This window comes from Eriocheir sinensis, unplaced genomic scaffold (assembly GCF_024679095.1).
Source record: "Eriocheir sinensis breed Jianghai 21 unplaced genomic scaffold, ASM2467909v1 Scaffold694, whole genome shotgun sequence".
Classification (NCBI taxonomy): Eukaryota; Metazoa; Arthropoda; class Malacostraca; order Decapoda; family Varunidae; genus Eriocheir; species Eriocheir sinensis.
The window spans coordinates 169,979-196,251 of NW_026112047.1; the positions used below are offsets into that span (position 1 = coordinate 169,979).

Below are 26,273 nucleotides of genomic sequence, written 5' to 3' on the forward strand. Positions count from 1 at the left end.
TTCACACCTGTGCCGTCATAACCACACCTGCGCGATGCCAATAAGATCCACTGCACACGACACACCTGATCACACGGCCAGGTAAACACGTGAGAGGTGACTGCTTTCATAAATAATCAACATTCTTGTCCCAGCGCCAATATTTTCGTTCAAATGTATGAGCGTTGCCCGAGGTGGTGATTAGTGACCATTGCGTTATGTCTCCGGCTTTAAGGAAAAATTTGGGGTGTTTAGGTGACTTGGCAAAGGAAGTTCCGGGAAGGAGTATCAGTGGTTCGGTCTCAGGCGTTGGTTTTCTGGGATTCCTCGCGTTATATGTGAAGGTGTTCCATTCACAGATAACTTGGGACGTTGTTGAGTTAGGACAAAGTGGTAAACTATAGTGAAACCAAATTGTCGAGTCCGTTTTGGCGTTGGCTCCCGCGGGTCCATTTCTCTCCTCTGCTCTGCTACACAGTCCCAACACCTATTTTTATTCCTCTCATATGTTACCTATAGCTTACAAATGAGAGGAAGAGATAGATGTTGGGACTGTGTGGCAGAGCAGAGGGGAGGAAAGGACCCGCGGGAGCCTACGCCAGACGGGCCTCGACATATTTGGAAGACTATAAGTAGGTATCTAATTGAGGCAAGTTAAGTTCAAACCTATAAACGGAGACTAGATGCATTTACGGAGGGGAAGGGAATTTGGTGAGCAACCCGTTCTTCAGGAGCTGCCTTGTGTAGTCCCTTGTGTCCTTTTGATATGTGGGTTCCTGTAATGCTTGTATAGATTCTCAGGCATTTTGTATTCGAATTCGAGGAAGGATTCACATAAATTTCATAACTCTGTAACTTTAAGCTGTCAGAATAGCTACTTGTGAACCGGACCACCAGAGTCTAGTGTGTCCCAACATCAGTATTTTGCGTGTGATCAAAGCTAACGTTAGATATTTATAATGCAGATGGTGTGTTTTCATTAATCGTTTTATGTAGTGATAGATCTATAAGATATGTGTGTCTGTTACGGTAAAGCAGTCTGTGTTTTCTGATGTAGCTCCTCGTGTATGCCCTGGTGTTGTGTGCTGTCGCTAGGGATGGTCGTGATGAAGCAAAGTGCACACGGTAATCAATGACAATCATTGGAAAATTACTGCTTGTCCTTGGTCACCAGGTCCACATCAGCCCCGCCCGCCCGCCCGCCTACCTGCCCCGCCACCCTTCGTGTTGCACTGGATCCTGTTCACCTCATTAACTTCCCCCTCACCTGCCTCTTCTCGGGGGGGTTCTTGGTGCAGTGGTTGGCACACTCGACTCATAACCGAGAGAGCCCGGGCTCGATTCCCGGGCGGAGTGGAAAAATTTGGACGGCTTTTCCGATACCCTACACCCCTGTCCACCCAGCAGTGAATGGGTACCAGGTATTAATCGGGGGTTGTGTCCCGTCTCCTGGGATCTGTTCCTTCTCCTATAATGCCTTCCCCATACTGTCTCCGGCATATGACCACAGATGTTGCGCCGACTAAACGAAACTTTCCAAACTACTGCCTCTTCTTCCTAACCTTTTTTTCTATTCCCACTACAAATTATCTAATGTACATGTGTTTAAGGTGACACTACCGCTACAGGCTGGTGGAGTGTTACCTTGAATAGCATTTCTAAATACTATATTAACCATGATATGATCCAACACGTAACATTCCATCCCGCCCAGGTAATGTTACAGTACTCAGGTAACTTCATGCGTCCTGTTCACATTATTCACGCGTCCTGTTCACATTATTCACTTCACCCCCACCTGTCTCCCCTCCCCTCCGTCACCCTGCATTGTCCCCTCCATACTTAATGTAACAAACGACTTGGGTAACTATATAAAGCACACACTCAGAACTTTATTGTCAGGGGAACAGGATGGACAAGAAGAATTAGCGTCCATTGTATGAAGTTGAATCATCTGTATGTAATGAATAGCGCGAGCTTCTGAGTATTATTTAATATGTAATCTGTTTGTCAAGTTCAGGTAATTCTTTCATGGGCTCTTAGACTTAACGATACAAGTACCCTTTAATTCATTACTTAGGTTCACGTGAAGAATATCAGAGCAAAATCATTACTTAATCAGTGAATAAGAAAAATATGAATACTGTGAACACTTCAATCATACAGGTAATGGGAGGCGAGTGAGCTGAGTTTTCATATATATAACGTTGTCATATGATCGTTAACGCCGCACGCCTTCCCTCATAACAACACTGACGGAGACGAAGTAAGAAAACTAAACTACTTTAAACTACTGCAATCGCCCCTTTAGCATGTGTGTAATAGGAGACGATCACTGACTTTGCACTTCTAAATAGGGTCTGTATCAGAACATTACATTTACCTCTTGATTATAATCGCTAGATGGAGCTACACTGTTAGTAGGCATCAAAGGGAGATGATTCGCCAAGAGTGATATATTTTTGTCACCGCGCGCCTTGCTTTCCATTCTCTTCTTTAGGGTAAATGCGATAGTGTGAGGATTGAACCGGAACGAAGAAAATGCCCTAAAAATTATAGCAGGCAGGAGAGTATCAAGGACAAAGAAAATGCTCCCCAAAATTATAGCAGGCAGAAGGAGAGTATCAAGGCTTAAGACGACAGAGCAAGGGCTGAACCGGAACCAAGAAAATGCCCCAAAAATAATAGCAGGCAGGAGAGTATCAAGGCTAAGGACGACAGAGCAAGGGCTGAACCGGAACCAAGAAAATGCCCTAAAAAATTATAGCAGGCAGAAGGAGAGTATCAAGGCTTAAGACGACAGAGCAAGGGCTGAACCGGAACAAAGAAAATGCCCAGAAAAATGATAGCAGGGAGAAGGAGAGTACCAAGCCTAAGGACGACAGAGCAAGGGCAGAACCGGAACAAAGAAAATGCCCTAAAAAATTATAGCAGGCAGAAGGAGAGTATCAAGGCTAAAGACGACAGAGCAAGGGCAGAACCGGAACAAAGAAAATGCCCAGAAAAATGATAGCAGGGAGAAGGAGAGTACCAAGCCTAAGGACGACAGAGCAAGGGCTGAACCGGAACCAAGAAAATGCCCTAAAAAATTATAGCAGGCAGAAGGAGAGTATACCAACACCCTCCGTCGTCTCATTAGTCTCCCATACACCACAATTTCCCTCCCTCTCCTGCATTGCTTTCTCCCTCCGCTGAGTCACCGCCACGCGCGTGAAGTCAAATCCGGGAAGCTAATTATTTCCCCTCTCTCGCGACAGCCACACGCACTCAGTCTTTTCAGGAGCTGTTAATTCAATCAAACGCTCATTCAACCCGGGAACCCTCTGATAAAAACCTATTATGATTAACTCGCATGTGGTAAGTGAATTCGTTTTATAATCTGGGGGTTTGTTTACTGAACACTGTAGTAAAGACGTTCAATATTTATCTTGATTATTGACAGTTCTTCAGCAAATACCACGCAAGCATAAAGTTATGAATTCGGTTTTTTTTATACGTGTGGTACTGAAATCATGATAATTTTTTTACAGCAACAATAAAAGGGATGCAACTCAAGGAAAAAGACAACAACAACAACAACAACAACAACAGGAACAAAAATGGCCGCTATAGCTGCTACTCCAACAAAAGAAAACAGAACGAGAGGCCAGAGGAGAGGTCAATATCGGGTGGAGAGGTGCTGTGATGCGTTTAGCCTTGCCTGAACCCGCTGCACACGAGTCTCTCCCACCACCTCATCCCAATACTATCCAAAACCTTTATGCAAGAGCTAATCAACATCTTCAATATTTTTTTTTACATCAAGGGAGGCAGCTCAAGGGCCGCAAAAAGAGTGCAAAAAAAAATAAGCCTGCTACTTGCCACTCCCACAGACAAACGTACCTTGTGCCAGAGTTAACCAGTGTCTTTATTATGCAATCCTATTTACCGTTTAACTCAGGAGCAGCCTTTTTGTGTTGGTATCTCCTCTTGCTTACGACTGAAACACTTTGAGGAGAGGAGTATTGAGACCCCTCTCCAAAAGACTCTGATCCACTTATCTGTAATTCTCTTGCTATACACAATGCAGGATCAGCGCCGAGTGGAATTCTTTGTTTCCTTTTTTTTACCATGAAGTTGTCTCCTAGTCGTAAAAAAATACCTCCCCAAACCCTCCCCAGCAAGCAGATCATTTATTGAAGAGAAACTATACATATAAACTGTTTTCCGGGGTCTTTTTAATTCTTTTCACGATGCAAGGTTGCGCAGGCACTTTTTTATGGTTTTATTTTGCCCTTGAGGGATAAAAATGCAAAAAATATGTAAATTCTATCCAAAAAGCAGCAAACTTGAGACTTAATGCAAAATAATGTAACTTTGTTCAACACGCTCTTCTTATTCGTTAATTATTCATATTTTATACATTCATGCCCGAAGATTAATGTTTATACAAGGAGAGTCAGCTTAAACAAAGATACGACTTCGAAAACCGCTTAAATGTTGAAATGTTATAATCTTCGTCTTTCCTCGTCATCTTGTACCTACTTTTATTCATATTTTATACATTCATGCCCGAAGAGAAATGTTTGTACAAGGAGAGTCAGTTTAAACAAAGATACGACTTCGAAAACCGCTTAAATGTTGAAATGTTATAATCTTCGTCTTTCCTCGTCATCCTCAATCTACTTTTATTCATATTATATACATTCATGCCCGAAGAGAAATGTTTATACAAGGAGAGTCAGTTTAAACAAAGATACGACTTCGAAAACCGCTTAAATGTTGAAATGTAATAATCTTCGTCTTTTCGTCATTCTCTATCTACCTTTATTTGTTCTGAGGTAGCAATTGACCTCTCTTTCGGCCACCTCTTTTTATTCTTTTTTTTAGGAGCAGCGAGTAGCGGGCTTTTTTATTATTATTGTTTCCTTTTGTTGTGCCCTTGAGCTGTATCCTGTGTTGTAAAAAAAAAAGTGGCGAGGACTTTTATATATACACTAGTTTCACCTTTGGCTCCTCCTGCGCCGGAGCAAGACAAAGACCGCAAGTGATGAATGGAAAGATCTCGAGACAACTCCCCGCCGGCACCAGCTGCGGGCGCTCCGGTAAAGCCTCGGCGCCGTAAAGAAGACTAAGTGTGTGTGACGGGGAGGGAGACGGATGGCCGCGGGGCAACTGAGTGCGGCTCGTGTGGCCAATGAACTTCAAGATCTTTACGCGGAGTCCAGCCAACGAGGTCCCTGACGTCTGGGGGATGAAAAATGGAGAGTAGAGCAGCGTGTTCCCTTCCCAGCATTTTGGAGATTGCCTTGCGGAAAGTAGAAATGATTTGTGTGCTGACGGTGCTGAAAGAGATGGAGGGGAAAGAGGAAAGTGGTGGTGGTGGTGGAGGTGGTGGTGGTGGTGGTGGTGGTAGTGGTGATGAGGGAGTTGCAACGTCTATTTAATTTACTTTATTGTTACTGTTAATCTGATTGCTGAGAGAATTGGTAAAGTAGTAGTAGTAGTAGTAGTGGTAGTAGTAGTAGTGGTAGTAGTAGTAGTAGTAGTAGTAGTAGTAGTAGTAGTAGTAGGATTAGGAACGTCGCCATCACCATAATCGTCATCACTATCACCTCCATTCCCTCCACACACACACGCACACACTCACACACACGTATTCACAGGTGTTCGTCCCTTAATGAATGCCTCAGGTACCCGTGGCAGGTGCAAGGTGAACGTGCCTGTCACTCTCTTTCTCGCTTACATAATTTTTCCCTTCCCATACCTTCCCCTTTCCCTCCTCTTCCTCCTACTCACGTTCCCTCTCCTCCCCTTCGCTTCCCTTCTAACTATCATTTTCCTTCTCGTCTTCTTTAACCTTCTTCCTTTTCTCTCCTTCTTTGAATTTCCATAAGCCTCTCAACTTTCCTATGCTTTGTTTTTCCTTTCTTTCTCCTCTTTTCCCTCCCCTTCTTTCCTTCCATTCCCTTCTCGTATCCTTTTCCTATCTTTTCCCTTTCATTTTCTTCATTTTCCTTTCACTCTTTACCATTGGCTCCTCCTCTCGTTCTCTCCCTTTCCTTTTTCTTCCCTTTCCCTCCTTTTTCCTTTTCCTCACTTTCCTTCCTTACCGCTAACTTTCTCTCATCGTTCCTTTCCCTTTCCTTTTCTACCCTTCCCTTCCACTCTCTCCCGCTAACCTCTCATTTCCTTCCCTTACATAACCTTACCCACCTCTCTTTTATCCTCTCTCTCCTTCTCTCCCTTCCCCTTCGCTCCTCCTCTTCCCTTCTTCCTCCAGGCATTTTCATAATCCTTACCTTACCTTCACTTTCCTGTCCAACCCTACCCTTCCCCCTACCTTCTACTCTCCCCTCTCCACCCTCTCCTCTCCGCTCCCCTTTCTCCCCTAGTCCTCCTCCCCTTCCCCAAACACTTGCATCACCTCTATGAATATGCAGGCGCGTGAAATATTGAAGATAAGTAAGCAACGTTCTCCAATTTAGGGATTTCCCAGGCTCTTGACTCAAGTTTTTATGTTTCTATCGAGTTTGAAGCCGATTTTTGTCTGTTTTTGAGAGCGGGAAATTAGTTACGTTAGTTTATAAAAAGCGATGAGGGATAAATTATGGTAGAAATAGAGAAATGTAAAAATATATGTACTACTACTACTACTACTACTACTACTACTACTACTACACTTAATAATGATGATAATAATAATAATGATAATAATATGTTACTTATATGATGTAACGAACTCAATAAATTTCGCCGCCACAACATTAATGCAAATACTATTCATAAATTTGCATCTACCCAGCATACGTGTCGCCTGTGTGTGTGTGTGTGTGTGTGTGTGTGTGTGTGTGTGTGTCGTTCCACGCTAACACACTTTATCACCCTCAGTCGTTCTTCAAATACAGAAGCAGATAGAATCCATTACGTATGTTAAATGGAAGGCTGATTGCATGTGCTTTCTCGACTATTATGCACAACCTTCCCTGCATGCCGAGTTTGCTACATCCAAGTTATCCATTCCAAGACTTCCCAAGTTGTCCCACGGCATAGTTGGCGAGGCTCAAGTCTGTGAGGCTTCTGAGATTACCGCGAGCTCCCGCCAGGCCATACAATCCTCCTTGAAGCTGGTGTGACGGCGGGGACCTGATCACTCGCTGCTTCTGTTCACATTAACTTTGATAATAAGCCTTTCCCCCTTCCCCATTACCTGGGTGTGGTGTCTTTGGACAGTTCACAAGCATGACACGCTCCTATCCAACTATGGCTGTGATAGAAGAAAGCGATATTTTTTATATTTTTTACAACAAAGACAGCTCAAGGGCACAAAAAAAGGAAACAATAATAAAAAAAGCCCGCTACTCGCTGCTCCTACAAAAAGAATCAAAAGAGGTGGCCGAAAGAGAGGTCAATTTGTCTACGTGTTTCATGATATGCCTGAATAAAATTAATGAAGTCCCATTGCTCTAAAGTTTAAGAGGAAAACGTAAAGGAAACTTTGGTCCCAAAAGATTTCTTGCTCGAAGGCGAAAAGCGGCAGCGAGACTCGCTCCGCCTCGACACAGCCCCTCAGTGGACGGGCAGCGTAAGGGAGGTGGCTCGGGCCATCCACCAGTGGGGGGGGAGGTGGGGTGCTCCACTTTTTATTTCTATTTGAATTGGAATATGAAAAAAGGGGTAATATATAAGAGCATGCCGCAGTCTTCTTCAAAGCGGCGCTCGCCTGGCCGTGGACGCACTGGCCTCTGGCTGCTGGCGCTGGCGAGAGTGCAACGCCATACATCCGTGCGTTGTCATTTTCCTTCTTCATATAGTTTCTTAAATTTCTGTTCAATCTGCCACTAAAGACATGAAAACTATGATAAAAGGCTGCATAAAAGTATAGCACGGGAGCTGGGGGGAATGGCTGGCTGCGAGGGAGACATAAAGGAGCTCATCATGACACAAGTAATGGTTAGTTTGGTCACTACTCGTCCTGATGACACACAACTAATAATGTAGAATATATATGTTCCGGGGGTGATACATCTGGGTGCTCACACTGTCCATGGAGCCGTTGAGTAATGTACAGTCGTGGGACACAAGTGTTGACACAGTTTCCAAAATGTTTCGGACGCCGTTTCTGAAAGACGGCAACTATCCAGCAGTGCTATTCGAGTTATATGTAACGTATGTGTGTGTGGGTGTGTGGGTGGGTGCAAGGACCAAAGAGTGTGTGTGGGTGTGTGGGTGTGTGCAAGGACCAAAGAGTGTGTGTGGGTGTGTGGGTGGGTGCAAGGACCAAAGAGTGTGTGTGGGTGTGTGGGTGGGTGCAAGGACCAAAGAGTGTGGGTGGGTGTGGGGTGCAAGGACCAAAGTGTGTGTGTGGGTGTGTGGGTGGGTGCAAGGACCAAAGAGTGTGTGTGGGTGTGTGGGTGGGTGCAAGGACCAAAGAGTGTGGGTGGGTGTGTGGGGGTGTGCAAGGACCAAAGAGTGTGTGTGGGTGTGTGGGTGTGGGCAAGGACCAAAGAGTGTGTGTGGGTGTGTGGGTGGGTGCAAGGACCAAAGAGTGTGTGTGGGTGTGAGAGATATATTATTTAAGGATATTTTTTTCGAAACTGAGACCATCAACTGCACGACGATTATGTTTCTTTAAAAAAATCTGTTATGAATGCTCTTGTTTCCACTAGTGCACGATCTGTAATAAGATTTTCTGCATTCCTTTAGTTAAATACTTGCTTGGCTTTGGTCGTCTGTGTGCATTCTGGAGAGAGAGAGAGAGAGAGAGAGAGAGAGAGAGAGAGAGAGAGAGAGAGAGAGAGAGAGAGAGAGAGAGAGAGAGAGAGAGAGAGAGAGAGATTAATTTCTCATAAGAAAAAAATAAGTCACTGCAAAATAATAGCCTACTTTTCTTAAATGCATAATAATAGCCAAGTATTCGTAAATGCAAAGTAATAGCCTAGTTTCATAAATGCAAACGAATCTTTTAGTATTCTTAAATGCAAAATAATAGCTTTGTAATTCCATTCAATTCATAATGCGCCGGCTGGCATGGTCGATGACGTCATTGCACAACATCGTCAAGCGAGAGCTAAGTGGTGGTATCATTATATATTTTAGACCTTATCAGAATATTTGTGCACGTTATCAATGTTTTCTTAGTATTTTCTTAGCAAGGACGTTGCAGGAATGGATGCAACATTTATTCAAATGCATAATAGCGTTGTAAACAACTTTAGCTGTCAGTGACTAAATTTGAACGAAATATAAAGAGACATTTTCGTCCGCGAATTAAGAACTTGTTATCAGTGTGAACAACTGACAAATTCATATCTAATAAATTATGGAGAGTGTGTAATGTAGTAACATATCTGAACATTAGCCTCCTTCCATGCGGTGTGTATATTTTAAAGTCGAGGCCGCTGAACGGAACTCAGTGGACGGTGTGTCATCACTTGTGTTCCACGATTGTACACGTGGTTTGCGGTGTCCGTGGACTATAGCGCATCACTGCCTAGGTAACACACCGCCTGTAACACGGTGCTTCTTGAAGGCATCAGAATACTAGTAACATTCTGGTGGAAACATTGCTGGAAAACTTCATTGATGTTAAATGTGTCAAGCGATTTCCCGAGACTTACTGCTGTTGAACTAAATGTAAACATTTTCTGTAAATGCAGAAATTGTTGCGTTGGCTCCAAAAAGTTGTTGGAAAGTTTGCGGAGCGCACTGTGATGTTGTTGTGTGAGTAAATACAAACATTTGGAGGACGAGTGACGCTGCTGCTGCTGCTGCTGTTGCGGCTGCGCTTCCATCTGCTCCTCAATATCGAGGTGCTTCCATCTGCTCCTCAATATCGAGGTGCTTCCATCTGCTCCTCAATATCGAGGTGCTTCCATCTGCTCCTCAATATCGAGGTGCTTCCATCTACTCCTCAATATCGAGGTGCTTCCATCTGCTCCTCAATATCGAGGTGCTTCCATCTGCTCCTCAATATCGAGGTGCTTCCATCTGCTCCTCAATATCGAGGTGCTTCCATCTGCTCCTCAATATCGAGGTGCTTCCATCTGCTCCTCAATATCGAGGTGCTTCCATCTGCTCCTCAATATCGAGGTGCTTCCATCTGCTCCTCAAGCCCCAAGTGCCTGTCGAGCAGATTCAATCACCAAAGCGGGCGACCTCGTAATGAGCCAATAGACTTTCTGTTGCCTGCATTTCCATGTTTCCATGTTTACTCTTTCTCCTCCTCCTACTCCTACTACTACTTCTACTACTACTACTACTACTACTACTACTACTACTACTACTACTACTACTACTACTACTACTCTTTTACTACAATTACTACTAGTTGAGGTACTACTACTACTACTACTACTACTACTACTACTACTACTACTACTACTACTACTACTACTACTACTACTACTACTCTATTAGTACAATTACTACTATTGAGGTACTACCTCTTTTACTACTAATACTATTACTGAGTAAAGAAAATCGATTATTTACCTTGAAAAATATAATTAAAGTACTAGTGAATAGTTTAACTGTGTACATATTTACTTATATACCGTGTGTGTGCATGTGTGTGTGTGTGTGTGTGTGTGTGTGTGTGTGTGTGTGTGTGTGTGTGTGTGTGTGTGTGTGTGTGTGTGTGCCTTCCATATTCAAGCAAGCATTAATTCACATGCGCTACACACGTTTTATTGGTTTCTAAAAAAATGTGGCGAGAAAAATTACCACAGGTGTTATGATGGTTACTGCAGTCCCCTTCACCTCCCTCCCTCCCACACAAGCCCCAACACACCTCGTACAAGCCCCAACACACCTCACACAACCCCCAACACACCTCGCACAAGCCCCAACACACCTCGCTTCACCCTCCTCTCTTGCTTATAATGTTACCTCGTCACCTCCGATCCTACAGCTCCTCCTTTCCCCGCGCTTCCAGCTTTTCCCCCACATATTCCATCTCACCTTCTTCCCCCTGCTATCTTGCTTCTGATCTTACCTCTTAACCTTCCTTCCTACATCGCTCTCTCCTTCCCTGCATCGCTCTCTCCTTCCCTACATCGCTCTCCCTCCCCCATATCGCTCTCTCTTTCCCCACATCGCTCTCTCCCTTCCTAACATCGCCCCCTCTCTCCCCACATCGCTCTCTCTCTTCCTCACGTCGCCCCTTCCCTCCCCACATCGCTCTCTCCTTCCCTACATCGCTCTCTCTCTCTCTCTCCCCAAATCCCTCCCTCCCTCCCCATAGCACTCTCTCCCTCCCGTATGTCAATCTCTTCCCCCACACCCGTATTCCCTCCCTCCGTACTAAAGCGACGATGACAAAGACGAAGTATTGAACCAAGGCTTAAAGTGTTTAGTGTAAATTAATGTAGGACAACTACGTGCGTGTGGTGCGTGTCAGTTATGTTTTAAGCGTCGAGGGTTCATTGTGAGTCATTAGTGTGCGTGTTGAGTGTGAGATGGCGTGCCCGAAGTGTGAATCAGTGTACGATTCACCGCGTGACGTGTGTGTGTGTGTCTGTGTGTGTGTGTGTGTGTGTGTGTGTGTGTGTGTGTGGTGCAGGAATAGGTATGAGAGTGTAAGCATAAAGAGGAAATATTGAAGAGTACCCGACGTGTATGTGTGACTATTCGTGTGGTTTTGATAAGAATAAAAGTATGAGAGAAAAATATGAGTCAGTATATTCGTTCATTGTGAGAGTAATAACGTGTGCTATATATTTAACTTAAGACGAGTATTTCAGTATGTGTTGATATGAGTATAGAAGGGATAACAGGACAATAGAAGTGATAAGAAATAACTACAAGAAAATGCAAGATGAAGTATTAAGTATCCGCGTTCATTGAGAGAGTAATAACGTATGGTATATGTTTGTCTTAGGGCGTGAGTTTCAGTACGAGTTAAAATGAGTATGAGCGAGTACTTAGGGTCGAATTATAAGACATTTCGCCGCCCAAGAACACATATTTGACAAGGCTTTCGTAGGAGTTGTGGGCATTTCCAGTAGTAGTTTTATGGCCCTGGTGGTAGTGTGACCCTTCTTCTGTACCACTCATTAGACCCCGATTGATCCCCTCTTTGACCTTTAGAAATAGTTGATGTGCGAGGCGAGTGTCTTGTAATACCGACCTTAGTCTTTTCTCCTTGTTTTTCAGGTAGTACAAGCGTCTGGTCGCTGTTCATCTATGGCGTAGGCAGCCTGGTGGTGGAGCTGCTGTACCGTCGCTGTTACACCTCTCTGCCGCTGCCCCTGCGAGGACTCTGCTACGTCGCCTGGATCTACCTGTGGGAGTTCTCGACAGGTATAGTATTAGTACTGCTCAGAGGAAACCGATGTTATATTTCAATCTTTGTTTTAGAGGCAAAGATATTACCTGAGGAATGAAAAACAGGGTGTATAAGATTGTTTTCAAGTCATATCTGAAGGCAAGTCTCTGCTCTTCATCATATCAACGAAAAAATGTTAGTTTTCATTAGCGTTTCACCTCACCTGTTGAAAATCGTGAAGTCCAATATCATAGTAGCAGCGGGTTCACTCTCGTCATTTCGTCACCCTCATAATGTAATCGCCTAAGTCATTTGTCAGCGGTTTCCAGGTTTTTGTCTAAACCAATTTTTTTAACATGTGACGCCCGATTTTGTAGAGTTGCCTTCGTCATTCAGGGTTTGAGTGTTCTAGAATTGGCCTTTTCATTTCTGCCTAAATCTTAAGCCAAATGAGATGATGATAGTTATTTTCCTATTTCCTGTAAAGTAGAAAATATTGACTTAGGCGGTTTGCTTACGAAGGTGACGATTTGTAGCTTTAGTGACGGACGATATGAGGTAAAATGTGCGAATTAACCTTGTACTTAATTCATAAAACGCTTAATTCTAGCTAGCAAATGAAAGAAGCGCTGAAGGACCGTATTCTGTTGATGATGCTTCTGACGGAGGCTGTAATGATTGTTAATATTACTGATGCACATAGTAAGTTATTAAACAGACGATGAAATGTATGATATTCAGAATACATTATAATTCAACAGCTGATGCAGACCTTAGCATTCTCATGTCATATGCATAAGCCCATCAGCGTCGTGGCAGTGATGCAATACCCTTATAATTACATCTATTTGAACTGCCAACAAGATCATGCAATTATCACAGCAGCGGGTAACTGTGTGTGTTCGGTGCTTCGGTCCACGTGTCCGAATCGCAAGGTTCATGACTTGGCAAACAAGGCGACAGCACTTTGATTGGCGGCTTGTACATTACTGTTGATTTTTATTGTGATGATGCTGATAATGATGGCAGTGATAGCCGTGATGGATAGATAGATGGTGATAGTGTGCAGATGAGCGTATTAAACCCATGTGTGTGTTGCAGGTCTGTTGCTACGGCAGTACGGCGCCTGCCCATGGGACTACACGGAGAGGCGATACAACCTTCACGGGCTCATCACACTCGAGTACTTCCCCGCCTGGTACCTCGCCTCCATCCTCACCGAGCAGTTCCTCATCCACAACCTGCTCTTCCTCTCCCTCTATTCGCAGGACTCCCACAACCGGCTGCACCACAAGGGATAGAAGAGGACACAGGGCGAGAAGGAGAGTGGTGAGAGGGCGGTGTGGCGGTTGTCAGGGTGTGAGAGTGTAGCGAAAAGACGGAGGAGGTGCGGGGCGGTGATGGACGTGGGTGTAAGTTGGGTTCAGGGCAAAGGGAAGTCTTGTCTTTCTCTGTTATAAGAAAATGTTGATAGTAATATTTTATCTCTTGTTCCCTAGACGTAAATTCATTCTTCAGAGTCTATTTTTCGAACCGCGACCTGACTGTCATATGTGTTTTTGTGTTAGTGGATCGAGATTTGTCGTTGTCATCGCCGTGTGTTCTTGTTGAAGATTTTAAACGCAGATAAATTATAGCTACCAAGAGAGAGTCGCTTCTTCGTTCTTAGGCTCCGCAGTGGTCGGTGTTCACTTGGTTCTGTTCCTAACGCGAAAAGTCAATGGGCAGTATTACAAGACACTCGCTTTTCACATTATCTATTTCTAAAGGTCAAAGAGGGGGTCAATTGGGATCTAATGAGTGTTTCTACAGGCTCATCGTACAGAGGAAGGGTCACACTACCACCAGGGTCATAGAACTGCTCCTGGAAATGCCCACAACTCATACGAAAGCCTTGTCAAATTAGTGTTCCTGGACGATGAAATGTCTTATAATACGGCCCAATGTTGTACGCTTACTCTTATGATTTCCTTGGCGGTTTTGATGGACGGGGAACAAAAGGGAGGGGAATAATATGTTGAAATTTAATATATATGAATGTCCAGTGAAGTAACGGTGGTCGATTCTGTGCGCTAATCTGAGGTTGGAGTTATTATTTATATTTTTACTTATTTTTAGTATCAGTAGTGCGCAGAGGAAACCGATGTTATCTCAATCTTTGGTTTAGAGGCGAAGATATTACCTGAGGAATGAAAGACAAGGTGTATAAGATTATTTTAACGTCATATCCAAAGGCAAGTCTGTTTTTCATCATATCGACGAAATAATGGCTTTCATTACTCTATTTTCTGAGACTAAATGAATTGGAAACATCGCTAAGTGAATGTTTTTTTTTTCTTATACGTAATGGAAGATGCGTTGGGTGTGAGGGAATCATGTACCTAATGACGCTAATTCTTTTTTTTCTGAGAGTAAATTAGTTGGAAATGTAATCGCTGAGTGAATGTCTTTTTATAACGTCATGCTAGATTTGTTCGATGCAGGGGAATTGTTAGACATATTGTTTCTGAAGCTAAATGAACCGGGAATGCAGTGATCTGACTTTTTATGCTAGGGGCGTTGGGAAGGTCACGAGAGAAAGAGGAATGGGCAGAATATTGTACAGGGTGAGAATGTTAATATACTCTTGTAACAGTACGGTTGGAGAAAGGAATTTGGTCATGTTGAGGTAAATGAGGCGACTTACAGAATTACAAAAGTCGCACGGGTAAATTAGAGACTTGTTCAGGTTAATAAGGAAACATAGAAAATTACAAAGGGCGAAGGGGGGAAGCTAGAGTCTTATTGAGGTTAATAAAGCGACAGAGAATTACAAAGGGCGAAGGGGAAAGTTAAAGTCTTGTTCAGGTTAATAAGGTGACAGAAAATTACAAAGGTCGAAGGGGGAAATAGGGTAGAAGGATAAATGAAAGTTCTTTGTAAGTCAAGGGAATTAAATGTTTTCTGAGGGCCAGGAAGGAAAATAGAGGATGAATGACGGGGGAAAAAATGGTCCGCAAGTCGAGAAGAGAAATAATTAAGGATAAACTAGGGAAAAATATTAAAACAAATTATTAATGGTAAAGACTGCTCATTATTTATTTGTGTTAAGTGTTTATTGTGGTATTTAAGTATTTATTTAACTAACTATTCTTTTTATTAATTTATTTATTTATGTTACTGTTTTGTGTTATCAGTAATTTTAACTTATTTATGCGTTTATTTTTTCCCAGTATTCAATTTTCTACGTCACTCTTTTTTTTCTTGTTATGTTAAAGTCACAATAAGAACGACAGTTAACAGAAACACGACTACATATTAAACACACACACACACACACACACACACACACACACACACTAATACATAACGTTTCTCCCTCATTCACAATACCGGGTCACGTACATTCCGTTCTATGGCGTCTCCTTTTCGTTCGTTATTCGGGGTCACACACGCATTGATAGAGGGATTTTTTTTCCTTCACAATTTCAAGTAACATATATATAATGATTGATGTCGCTTCTTCTTCGTTTGCAATAATCCTAAGTCCCATACATTCCGTTATTTGGCGTCTCTTTCGTTCGTTATTCGGTGTCACACACGCACTGATAGATGGATTTTTTTTCCCTCACAATTTCAAGTCACATATATAATGACTGATGTCGCCTCTTTTTCATTTGCAATAATTCTAAGTCCCATACATTCCGCTTCTTTTTCGTTCGCTATTCAGGGTCACACACGCACTGATAGATGGATTTTTTTTTTCTTCATTCACAATTTCGTTACATATATACTCTCCCTTTATACGTTTGCAATTCTAATTCACACGCATTCCATTAAAGAGCTTTCCATATCATAGTTTCACTCGGTCACACACCAGAGGGAAAGCCGGACTCCGCTGTGCTGTTGGAATTCATTACCGAACCGACAGTCATTATATTCACGATTAGCATTACCCAGCGAGCTTGCCTTGACCTCACTTAGCAAAACAAATTACTGTATAACGAGACACTAAAGGTGATGGTCTGCCTTCCCGCTGTTGCCTTCACTCTTTCATCACCGCCCGGAGAGATGTATTGGCGCACACTGTCTGAGCGTGTCTGATTTATTTTACGAACAAAGGGAGAGACTAAGGATTATACGTGATACAAGAATATATGCCCATTATACGCTGTCCCTCTATTACAGTGTTGCCAGATTGCCGTATTAACCACATGGTATTCCGCGGTTTTTGACACTTAGCTACTGTAAAAAAGACGTCATTAATTAAACATTTCAACGATAACTATAAATGGATGTAGTTTTGGGGGCGGTGAAGACAGTTTTTGGTTCCGAAATCGGCAAATATTAGAGGACAATCTGGCATCTGCGATCTCCCTCCAGTGTGTCTGCGAAAGGTCAGAAAATGGAAAAAAAATATGAAAGTCAACAAACAGAAAAATAACTCAATTTCACCTGACCTTTCCTCCGCGTCACGCCCTCTCTCTCGCCATGCACGTTTAGTCTTCCTCTCCACTCCCTCCTCTAGACTCACCTCAACTCACACTTCCTCTGTTTACTCTCCTATTACCAAGAACAGCTGTTGAAGAAGTGTTTCTGTAGGGAATAAGTGTTGGGTTATGACTCCTTGATTTAGAATACAAAGGAAAAAACGGAGAAGAAATAGAGAGAGAAGGAAAACCGTATTTCATCTTAGTGTTATCTCGTAAGGAACTCTTGAAGGGCGTCTCTAAAGTGAATATATGTTGAGTTCTGACTTCATGATTCGGCCACGACGGCAAGAATGGAGATGAAGTGGCCCTTTATGTTAATGTCACACCTTATCTGATGGGGAGACAGAGGATCAATGGTTTCTGTATCGACATTAATGCGCTCTGTTTAGGTTATATACTGAAGGTCACGGAAGGAGGTCTTGATATTTGTCACGCGTTATCTGGTGGGGAACTTACTCACTGGTTTCCGAATCGATATATGCTCTGTTTAGGCTGTATGCTGAAGGTCACGACGAGAGGAAGGGGCAGAGACGGACCTTCTTATTGATTGATCTTGTTGTTTGTCAAGTGTTATCTGATGGGGAACTTGCTCACTGGTTTCCGAATCGATATATGCTCCGGTAAGGCTTTGTACTGAAGGTCACGACGAGAGGAGAGAGACAGGTTTTCTTATTCATTGACCTTGTTGTTTGTCAGGTGATATCTGATGGGGAACTTGCTCACTGGTTTCCTTATCGATATATGTTCAGTTTAGGCTCACGGATGAAGGTCAGGGTGGGAGAACACAAGAACATAAGGAGAGGTGAGACGAGCGTACTTATTGATCTCTTGCAAAAACACCTGGGGCAAGTATTCATATATAATTGTACAGTTTGGGTTTTCATTAAGTCAATACACGCGCGGTAATATCTTCCCTCAAGGAGTCTTATTACTGAAGTTATTGTAATATCGATGGGAAGTCAAGGCCGTCTGGTTTTGTGCTTCTGCGAGAGTGTTATTGACGCATTGATTGGCTCTTGTTTTCATTCGTAATAAGCGGAACTAGGAACCTGCTACCATGCGCGTGTTATTATTATTATTATTATTATTATTATTATTATTATTATTATTATTATTATTATTATTATTATATGTTGTTTATTATAATTGTCCGCGAGGAGAATAAATATTACCGCATGAACTATTTTCTTCATTATAAGCAGGATTTGCAGTCAGTATGTTTTGCACGAGAGAAAAAAAAACCATAACAGCCATTAATTAAATATTGAGTTTGCGAAGTAATGAGCCGTTGATTATCTGTTCATGCTAATTAGGAGCACTTTTATAAAACGAATCACGTCAGAGAGCACGAAACTTTGTGTACCGAATCGTAACAGAAGAAAGTTATAAGCAGTGAAATCTCTGTGTGGTGAAGCAATTCGCGGTTACTGTTCTCGGTAGAAAGCGTAACATTTCTGCTTGTCATGGGTGAACGATTATGGGATATGTTTAAAGACCAGAAAATTCAAATATAGAATAATATAACCTTGAGTTGGGTGATGATTTCCCTTGAACGATTAGGGATATGTTTAAAGACTAGAAAATTTAAATGTAGAATAATATAGCCTTGAGTTGAATGATTTCCCTTGAACGATTAGGGATATGTTTAAAGACTAGAAAATTTAAATGTAGAATAATATAGCCTTGAGTTGAATGATTTCCCTTGAACGATTAGGGATATGTTTAAAGACTAGAAAATTTAAATGTAGAATAATATAGCCTTGAGTTGAATGATTTCCCTTGAACGATTATGGAATATGTTTAAAGACTGGAAAATTCAAATGTAGAATAATATAGCCTTGAGTTGAATGATTTCCCTTGAACGATTATGGAATATGTTTAAAGACTGGAAAATTCAAATGTAGAATAATATAGCCTTGAGTTTGACAGTGATTTCCCTTGAACGATTATGGGATATGTTTAAAGACCAGAAAATTCAAATATAGAATAATATAGCCTTGAGTTGGGTGGTGATTTCCCTTGAACGAGTATGGGATATGTTTAAAGACTAGGAAATTCAAATGTAGAATAATATAGCCTTGAGTTTGACAGTGATTTCCCTTGAACGAGTATGGGATATGTTTAAAGACTGGAAAATTCAAATGTAGAATAATATAGCCTTGAGTTTGACAGTGATTTCCCTTGAACGAGTATGGGATATGTTTAAAGACTGGAAAATTCAAATGTAGAATAATATAGCCTTGAGTTGAATGATTTCCCTTGAACGATTATGGAATATGTTTAAAGACTGGAAAATTCAAATGTAGAATAATATAGCCTTGAGTTTGACAGTGATTTCCCTTGAACAAGTATGAGATATGTTTAAAGACTGGAAAATTAAAATGTAGAATAATATAGCCTTGAGTTGAATGATTTCCCTTGAACGATTATGGAATATGTTTAAAGACTAGAAAATTCAAATATAGAATAATATAGCCTTGAGTTGAATGATTTCCCTTGAACGATTATGGAATATGTTTAAAGACTAGAAAATTCAAATATAGAATAATATAGCCTTGAGTTGGGTGGTGATTTCCCTTGAACGATTATGGGATATGTTTAAAGACTAGAAAATTTAAATGTAGAATAATATAGCCTTGAGTTGAATGATTTCCCTTGAACGATTATGGAATATGTTTAAAGACTAGAAAATTCAAATATAGAATAATATAGCCTTGAGTTGGGTGGTGATTTCCCTTGAACGATTATGGGATATGTTTAAAGACTGGAAAATTAAAATGTAGAATAATATAGCCTTGAGATGGATGGTGATTTCCCTTGAACGAGTATGGGACAAGTTTAAAGACTAGAAAATTTAAATGTTGAATAATATGGCCTTGAGTTTGACAGTGATTTCCCTGGTGGTGGTGACGAAAAAACAGATTATTAACAAGTTTCAACTTATCCATGACCAAAGCAGAGAAGCAACAACAAGAAATCAACAACAAAGAATTAGTAACGTTTGATCTTTCTGACTTTAAATATAACAACTTTGTTTTATGATTCTCAACAATATCATTTTTTTTTTTTTTTTTAATGGCTGACGGAGGAAAGGAATAACGAACACGAATACAACAAACATCATCTCACTAACTCAATACATCGACTATTTTTTTGGTGCAGCGGTGTCCCAGAAAAGCGTGGAGCGTCCAGAACAGACTGATTTCATTTTAATAACGCTCACTTAATACAGCGTCCGCATTTTTACCTTCCTGTTTTTACGGCCCCTAATCAATATCGACTCAGTGGTGACGTGACGGGAGCGGGAAGAGACTTAAAATAACCTTCTATTGTTAGCCATAATTTTGTCTTTTGGATCTGTTACACTTAACCTCTCCTGCTGCCTTTGAAAATATCCAGTTACAATAATATTTTTCATTAACATGTTGCGAGAAAACTTACAATGCTCTTACCTGACAATTATTAAACAGAGCAAGCCATCATGATCAAATTTCAGTTCCAGGACAAAAAATGAGGAAATGCGAAAGTACAAACTGAAGATGTGTTAAAACTGTACTTGTAGCAGTAACATAATCCGCTCATCAAGCTCAGCCAGCATCGATTCTGTAGTGGAGACGTTGTTGCCGAGTGTTCCCATTATTAAGCATTAAGCCGTCACTATCCAATTCCAGTTCCGTGACATAAAAAAAAAAAAAAAACAAGCGAAAGTACAAACGAAAGATGTGTTCAAACTATGCGTGCGCCAGTGTCATAATCCGGTCAGTAAGAATAGCCAGTGACGGTTTTGAACTGAACACGTCGATGGTAACTGTCCCCGGTATAAAACAGTTACCAATCACTATCAAATTCCAGTTCCGTGACAACAAAAGAGAGAATGCGGAAGTTTAAAATGTAGATATGTTGAAGCCATGCGTGAGGGATACCCAGCAACGATTCTGATATAAACACGTCATTGGTAACTGTCCCCGGTATAAAACAGTTACCAATCACTATCAGATTTCTGTTCCGTGACAAAAAAAGAGGAAATGCGGAAGTTTAAATTATAGATATGTTGAAGCCATGCGTGAGGGATACCCAGCAACGATTCTGATATAAACACGTCATTGGTAACTGTCCCCGGTATAAAACAGTTACCAATCACTATCAGATTTCTGTTCTGTGACAAAAAAGAGAGAATGCGGAAGTTTAAATTGTTGATATGTTGAAACCATGCGTGAGGGATACCCAGCAACGGTTCTGATATAAACACGTCATTGGTAACTGTCCCCGGCATTAAACAGTAACCCATCACTGTTATTAAATTTCAGCTTCGTGACAAAAAATAGGAAATGCGGAAGTTAGAAGTAAAGCTGTGTTGATTCCATCCGTGCGTTCAGTAAGTTCAACCAGTAGCGTCATGAACTAAACATGTTGGTAAGTGTCGCCGTATCAAACAGCAACCCATCACTGTAAAATTTCAGTTTCGTGACAAAAAAAAAAGGGAATGCATAAGTTAGAAGTAAAGCTGTGTTGATGCCATCCGTGCAGGAGTGACATAATCCCCTCAGTAAGGCTATCCAGTGAAGGTTCTGAACTAAACACGTCGTTGTGAGCGCCTCCGATGAACCAGACTGGACCGGCGAGTGAGCAGCCCCTTTAATGCTTAGATCCCGGGGTGGACGTCAATTTTCTCGCGTGCGGAAGAGAACCAACTCATCCGACTTAGCGCGATCAATATTCATCAGGGTTTTCCAGACGTTTGCGTGGCGTGGCGAAGTCTTGGCTAAGCGGGAGGGATGAGGGGGCAGAGAGAGAGAGGGAGAGAGGGAGAGAGAGGAGGGTTACTTGTACGAAGTGACTCGCAATTCATTTACCTGGAATCCTGTCCTCATCTCATCTGTACACACACACACACACACACACACACCACCACGTCATTTATATATATTTACTTTTACTTTTACAGTCTTATAATCGTGTTGACATGCTATATTCATCTAATTTTATTACTATTATTATTATTATTATTATTATTATTATTATTATTATTATTATTATTATTATTATTATTATTATTATTATTATTATTATTATGGTCTAAGTTCTTGTGTCTCATAAAAAATCTTTACCCAGACGACTGTTTCATGTGGGGAGAGTTTTTTTTTCCTGGTTTTCTTTCCCGCTTTCTTTTTTAGCCTTTGTGTCTGGATGGGTTCGGAGCACGCGAGGGGAGCCAGGAGTTGCTGCCGCCGCTCCGTGGGGTCACGAGAACCCTTCATTCATGTCCTAAAACGTGTAAGAATTCTCCGGAAGGATGTCGGTAGGGAGGGGAAAGACCGCGTGTCACAGGATAGCATGAGAAACGGGATCGAGCCGTCTGAGGTTGTGAGATAAAGAGATAAGAGTGGGTATTGAAAGGGAGGTAGAGAGGAGTGAATGCATGTTTCAGGATGCCATGATGAACGTGATAAGGTCTTCTGAGATTGTGAGTTGAGAGATAAAGAGATACAGAGTGTTAAGAGGGAGATGTGATAAGGGTTTCGGAGACGTGATGAGGATTGAAAAATAAAGATAGAAAGCAAAAAAGGAGGGTAATACGAGATAGCAGAGAGATATTAATAGCGATAAGAAGGAGAAGAAAGGAATGGGGATGAAATTATAAACGTTAGAAGGTAAAGAGATCTCAGAGAAGGTCAAGAGGGTTATGTGATAAGGGTTTCGGGGTTGAGAAATATAGATAGAAAGCAAAAAAGGGGTGTAATACGAGATAGAAGACGAATATTAATAGCGATAAGGAGGAGAAGAAAGGAATAGGGAAGAATTATAAACGTTAGAATGTAAAGAGATCTCGGAGAAGGTTAAGAGGGAGGAATGATAAGGCTTTCAAGGACGTGATGAGGATTGAAAATTATAGATAGGAAGCAAAAAATGAAGATAACGAGATAGTAGACGAATATTAATAGCTATAAGGAGGAGAAGAAAGGAATAGAGAGAATATAATAAACGTTGAAAAGGTAAAAAGTGCTCAGAGAATGTTTAAAAGAGGCGAGACATAAGACTTCTCAATGTTTCTTTACTAAATGTTACAATAAAAGTTTGGGAAATGCGGAGGGGGGGAAAAAAGAAGTGTATTTACTGTTTCTTTCTTTATTGTTACGAGTGTTCGATAATCAATGGCAACACTTACGAGGCATCCTGAGAGAGGTGTGTGTTGTGTTGTGTTGCGCCCAGAGACAATACGTGTAGATGGTTCGAGGTGATCGTCTAGTCATTCGTGATAATCTTCGTTCCGTTCATGTTTTTAGCGAGTTGTATCTTTTAAGGGAAGCGAATTAATGTGTTTTTATGAAGGTTTAGAATCGATAACTATACACGATTCGTTTTTTTTTTTTTTTTTTTTGCTCGTGTGCCTTGTTTTAGTTTATCGTTTTGTTTAATAGTGAAATTTGAAGGAGATTTACGTTTTAAGGGAAGCGAATTAATGTGTTTTTATGAAGGTTTAGAATCGATGAGTAACATGATTCGTGATTTTTTTTTACTTGAGATCAGTTTGCGGTGTTTTTCGTTTATCGTTTTCGTTTAATAGTGAAAAATGTAGCGAATTATACGTTTAAGGGAAGCGAATTCATGTTTTCCGAAGGTTTAGAATCGATGACTATTACGTTTTTTTTTTTTTTTTTTTTTTTTTTTTAACTTGAGAAGATTTTGCGTTTTTTTCCGTATTTTTTGCTTTCGTTAAATAGTGAAAAATGCGAATGACTTTTTTTTTCGCTCGTTTGTTTCCGAATCGATGACTTTACATAATTCCGTTAGCGTTGTTTTCGTTGTTTTCGTCAATATGTGAAAATCAAAGCGTTATTTTTCATTATTTAACGTTTGTGAATTAGTTTTTTTGTGAGTTTCGTTCACGTGTATTATGGGCGAACGTTTTCAAGTATTTGTTCTTTCTTGATGGAGGAATGGTGATTTCTAACGATCTGGTTCAAGTTTTTCAGGCAGAGATTGATGTCTAATACTTTGTTCTCGTTTACTCCAGAACAGATTGCTGTGTGGGGTGGGTGGAGCAGGAGTGAGGATGACCGGGAGTAGAGTAGCAAGTCTTTTCAGTCACAAGGAATACACGTGTAAGAACAGCCACTAATACCTGTTGATAATCCGTTCAGTACATCACACACGAGTCTTGTTCAGTTAGACTTCGATGTTCTAAACCATTGGATATTTGCTACTTAATTCTCACACAACAGTAGTAAGTTAACCTTCTCAGTCATTAAGAACAGCCAGTAATACATAACATACGAGTCTTGTTCAGTTAGTCTTCGATGTTCTTAACCATTGAATATTTGCTACTTAATTCTCACACAACAGTAGTAAGTTAACCTTCTCAGTCATTAAGAACAGCCACTAATACCTATTGATAATCTGTTCACTTATATTACACCTTACATGAGTCTTGTTCAGTAAGTCCTCGATGTTCTTAACCATAGGATCTTTGCTACTTAACTGACTTCCTACTTTATAACAAACAGTAATTCAGGTGATTCTTTTGATAATCTTTTTCAGAAACATCTTAACGAGTCTTGTTCAGTGATTTATAAATGGTGTTCCTAATCATCAATTCTCTACTGTAAACTTCATTCTCTCACCATCTTGTAACATCTCGTAATTTGATTTTCATAGTCCTAATACATCGCACGAGTCTTGTTCATTAATTCAGTATTGTTCATTATTGTTGTCTAACTTTCGCCATCTTATAACAACCTGTGATTTTGTTAGTTTTCAGTCTTAACACAGCGCACGAGTCTTGTTCATTAATTCAGTATTGTTCATTATTGTTGTCTAACTTTCGCCATCTTATAATAACCTGTGATTTTGTTGTTTTCAGTCTTAACACAGCGCACGAGTCTTGTTCAGTAATTCAGTATCGTTCATTATCATTGTCTAACCCCTTAACATCTTATAACAACCTGTGATTTTGTTGTTTTCAGTCCTAACACATCGCACGACTCTTGTTCAGTAATTCGGTCTTGTTTATTATCACTGTTTTCTACTCCGCGGTCTAACTAGCGTGTAAGCCTTCATTCCGTGGGTCTTTACCTGTTACTACTATAGCCTCTAGATCTAATACTACCTACTTACTTACCTCTCGTACTGTATCTCGAGAATCTAGTCTCAATCGTTCATAGGAATACTGTAAGACTAATCATAATGCACATTCTAAGGTTCGGGCCTATGGAGTGGGATCGAAGCGCATGAATTCAGACTGACGACGAACTAGAGTTGCCAAATTACCGTACTCAGCGCATTGCATTTTTGTACTTTCTGACCGATAACTATTGCAAAAAAAAGGAAACCCATCAATATTTAACAGTTTTAACGCTAACTTTATTTTCCTATCGTTATTTGTGTGGTTACGACAGTCTTGGAGCCTAAAAATGATTAATGCAATGTTCAAAGTACGACAATTTGTCAACGCTGCTCGGACGAACGTATATCAGGTGTCTCGTTTATGAAAGTACTGTAATAAAAGTCATGATATGCATGCTAGTGTTCGGACAGACGATCATAAGAAACAAAGCCAGCGTGGGGATCTTGGCGTTGTATAAAATGAATCGTGACTGACAATTACGACAGAGGCGAAGCACTATGACAGTTTGACAATAATTAGTTCATAAATCACGGTTTCTAGAGGAGTGTAAGTGTATTGACTAGAAGGGTGAGTGAGTACGGACTGGCAGAGAAACCAAAGTCGAAACAAAAGAATATGCTCACATCGAGGACGCGAACGGATACTTTGTGTTTTTATTATATTTCTTAGGTAAACTTTGATATTGAGATCCTGAACTTTTCTTTCAATGGAAACTTTATATTTCTCCATTGGCTTCTCCAGCGTGCGGCGCGGCTCTGGGCGGGACGAGGGGTAAGGGACGAGGGGGGTGGGTGGGGGGGCGTCGAAGTATTGAGGTGAAGCCGTAGTGGAGAGTCGTGTAAGATCTATAATTTTCTCTTCATGATGAACTCGAGGATTATATATGATTTATCAAGACCAGCGTTTTCTAATTATGCACAAAACAACATAAGGCAAAATGATGGAACTTATACAATCGTCCTGTTAGAAAGGTTGAGAATCCAAAGTGTGGCGGCTTCGAAATGGCAAGGAGAAATCTGTCTGGGTAATGTCAAAAACTTCAGTCAAGGGTAGACATCAGTGTTTCGATTCGAGAGCCCTCCCGACACCCGATGTTATGGCCACTCTTCCTTTACGCAGTCTTGTTAACTAGGATTAGAGGAGAACGTTTCCGAGGCATAATAATTCCTTTTCTGAGTATCTAAATATTATAAACTAATTACTAGACTACCGTACTCACCTCACTGGGCCTTATAAGGAGTGGATGGGCGATCTCCCTGGGATGGATGGGACTCCATTTTGTCTTGGTCGTGGCCGCCCGTCCACCCTTACAGGGCCAGGACCTCACCTGTACCTACATTCTTGTTGAATACTGACAAAGAAAACGGAGAAATAGGTTTTCCAGTCGATGTTTTCTTATAAGACCGACAATGTACACAATATATCTCTAGACCCGGCATGAAGTTCGTAG

At 41.2% G+C, this 26,273-nt stretch overlaps 1 protein-coding gene across 2 annotated transcripts in view; it reads left to right on the forward strand.

The window, feature by feature from the left end:
* LOC126993873 (transmembrane protein 229B-like) overlaps positions 1–23,080 on the forward strand; it is a 48,389-nt gene extending 25,309 nt beyond the window's left edge. The window contains exons 2-4 of one of the 2 annotated variants that reach the window (XR_007748413.1): positions 12,115–12,261; positions 13,328–22,369; positions 22,535–23,080. Coding sequence is in view for 1 of the 2 variants with exons in the window: in XM_050853009.1 (XP_050708966.1) it covers positions 12,115–12,261; positions 13,328–13,527 (347 nt within the window). In the remaining variant the exon portion in view is untranslated. Of the gene's footprint in view, positions 1–12,114; positions 12,262–13,327 lie in introns of both variants that reach the window. The other variant, XM_050853009.1, reaches the window with a different exon arrangement.
* Positions 23,081–26,273: the final 3,193 nt, after the last annotated feature.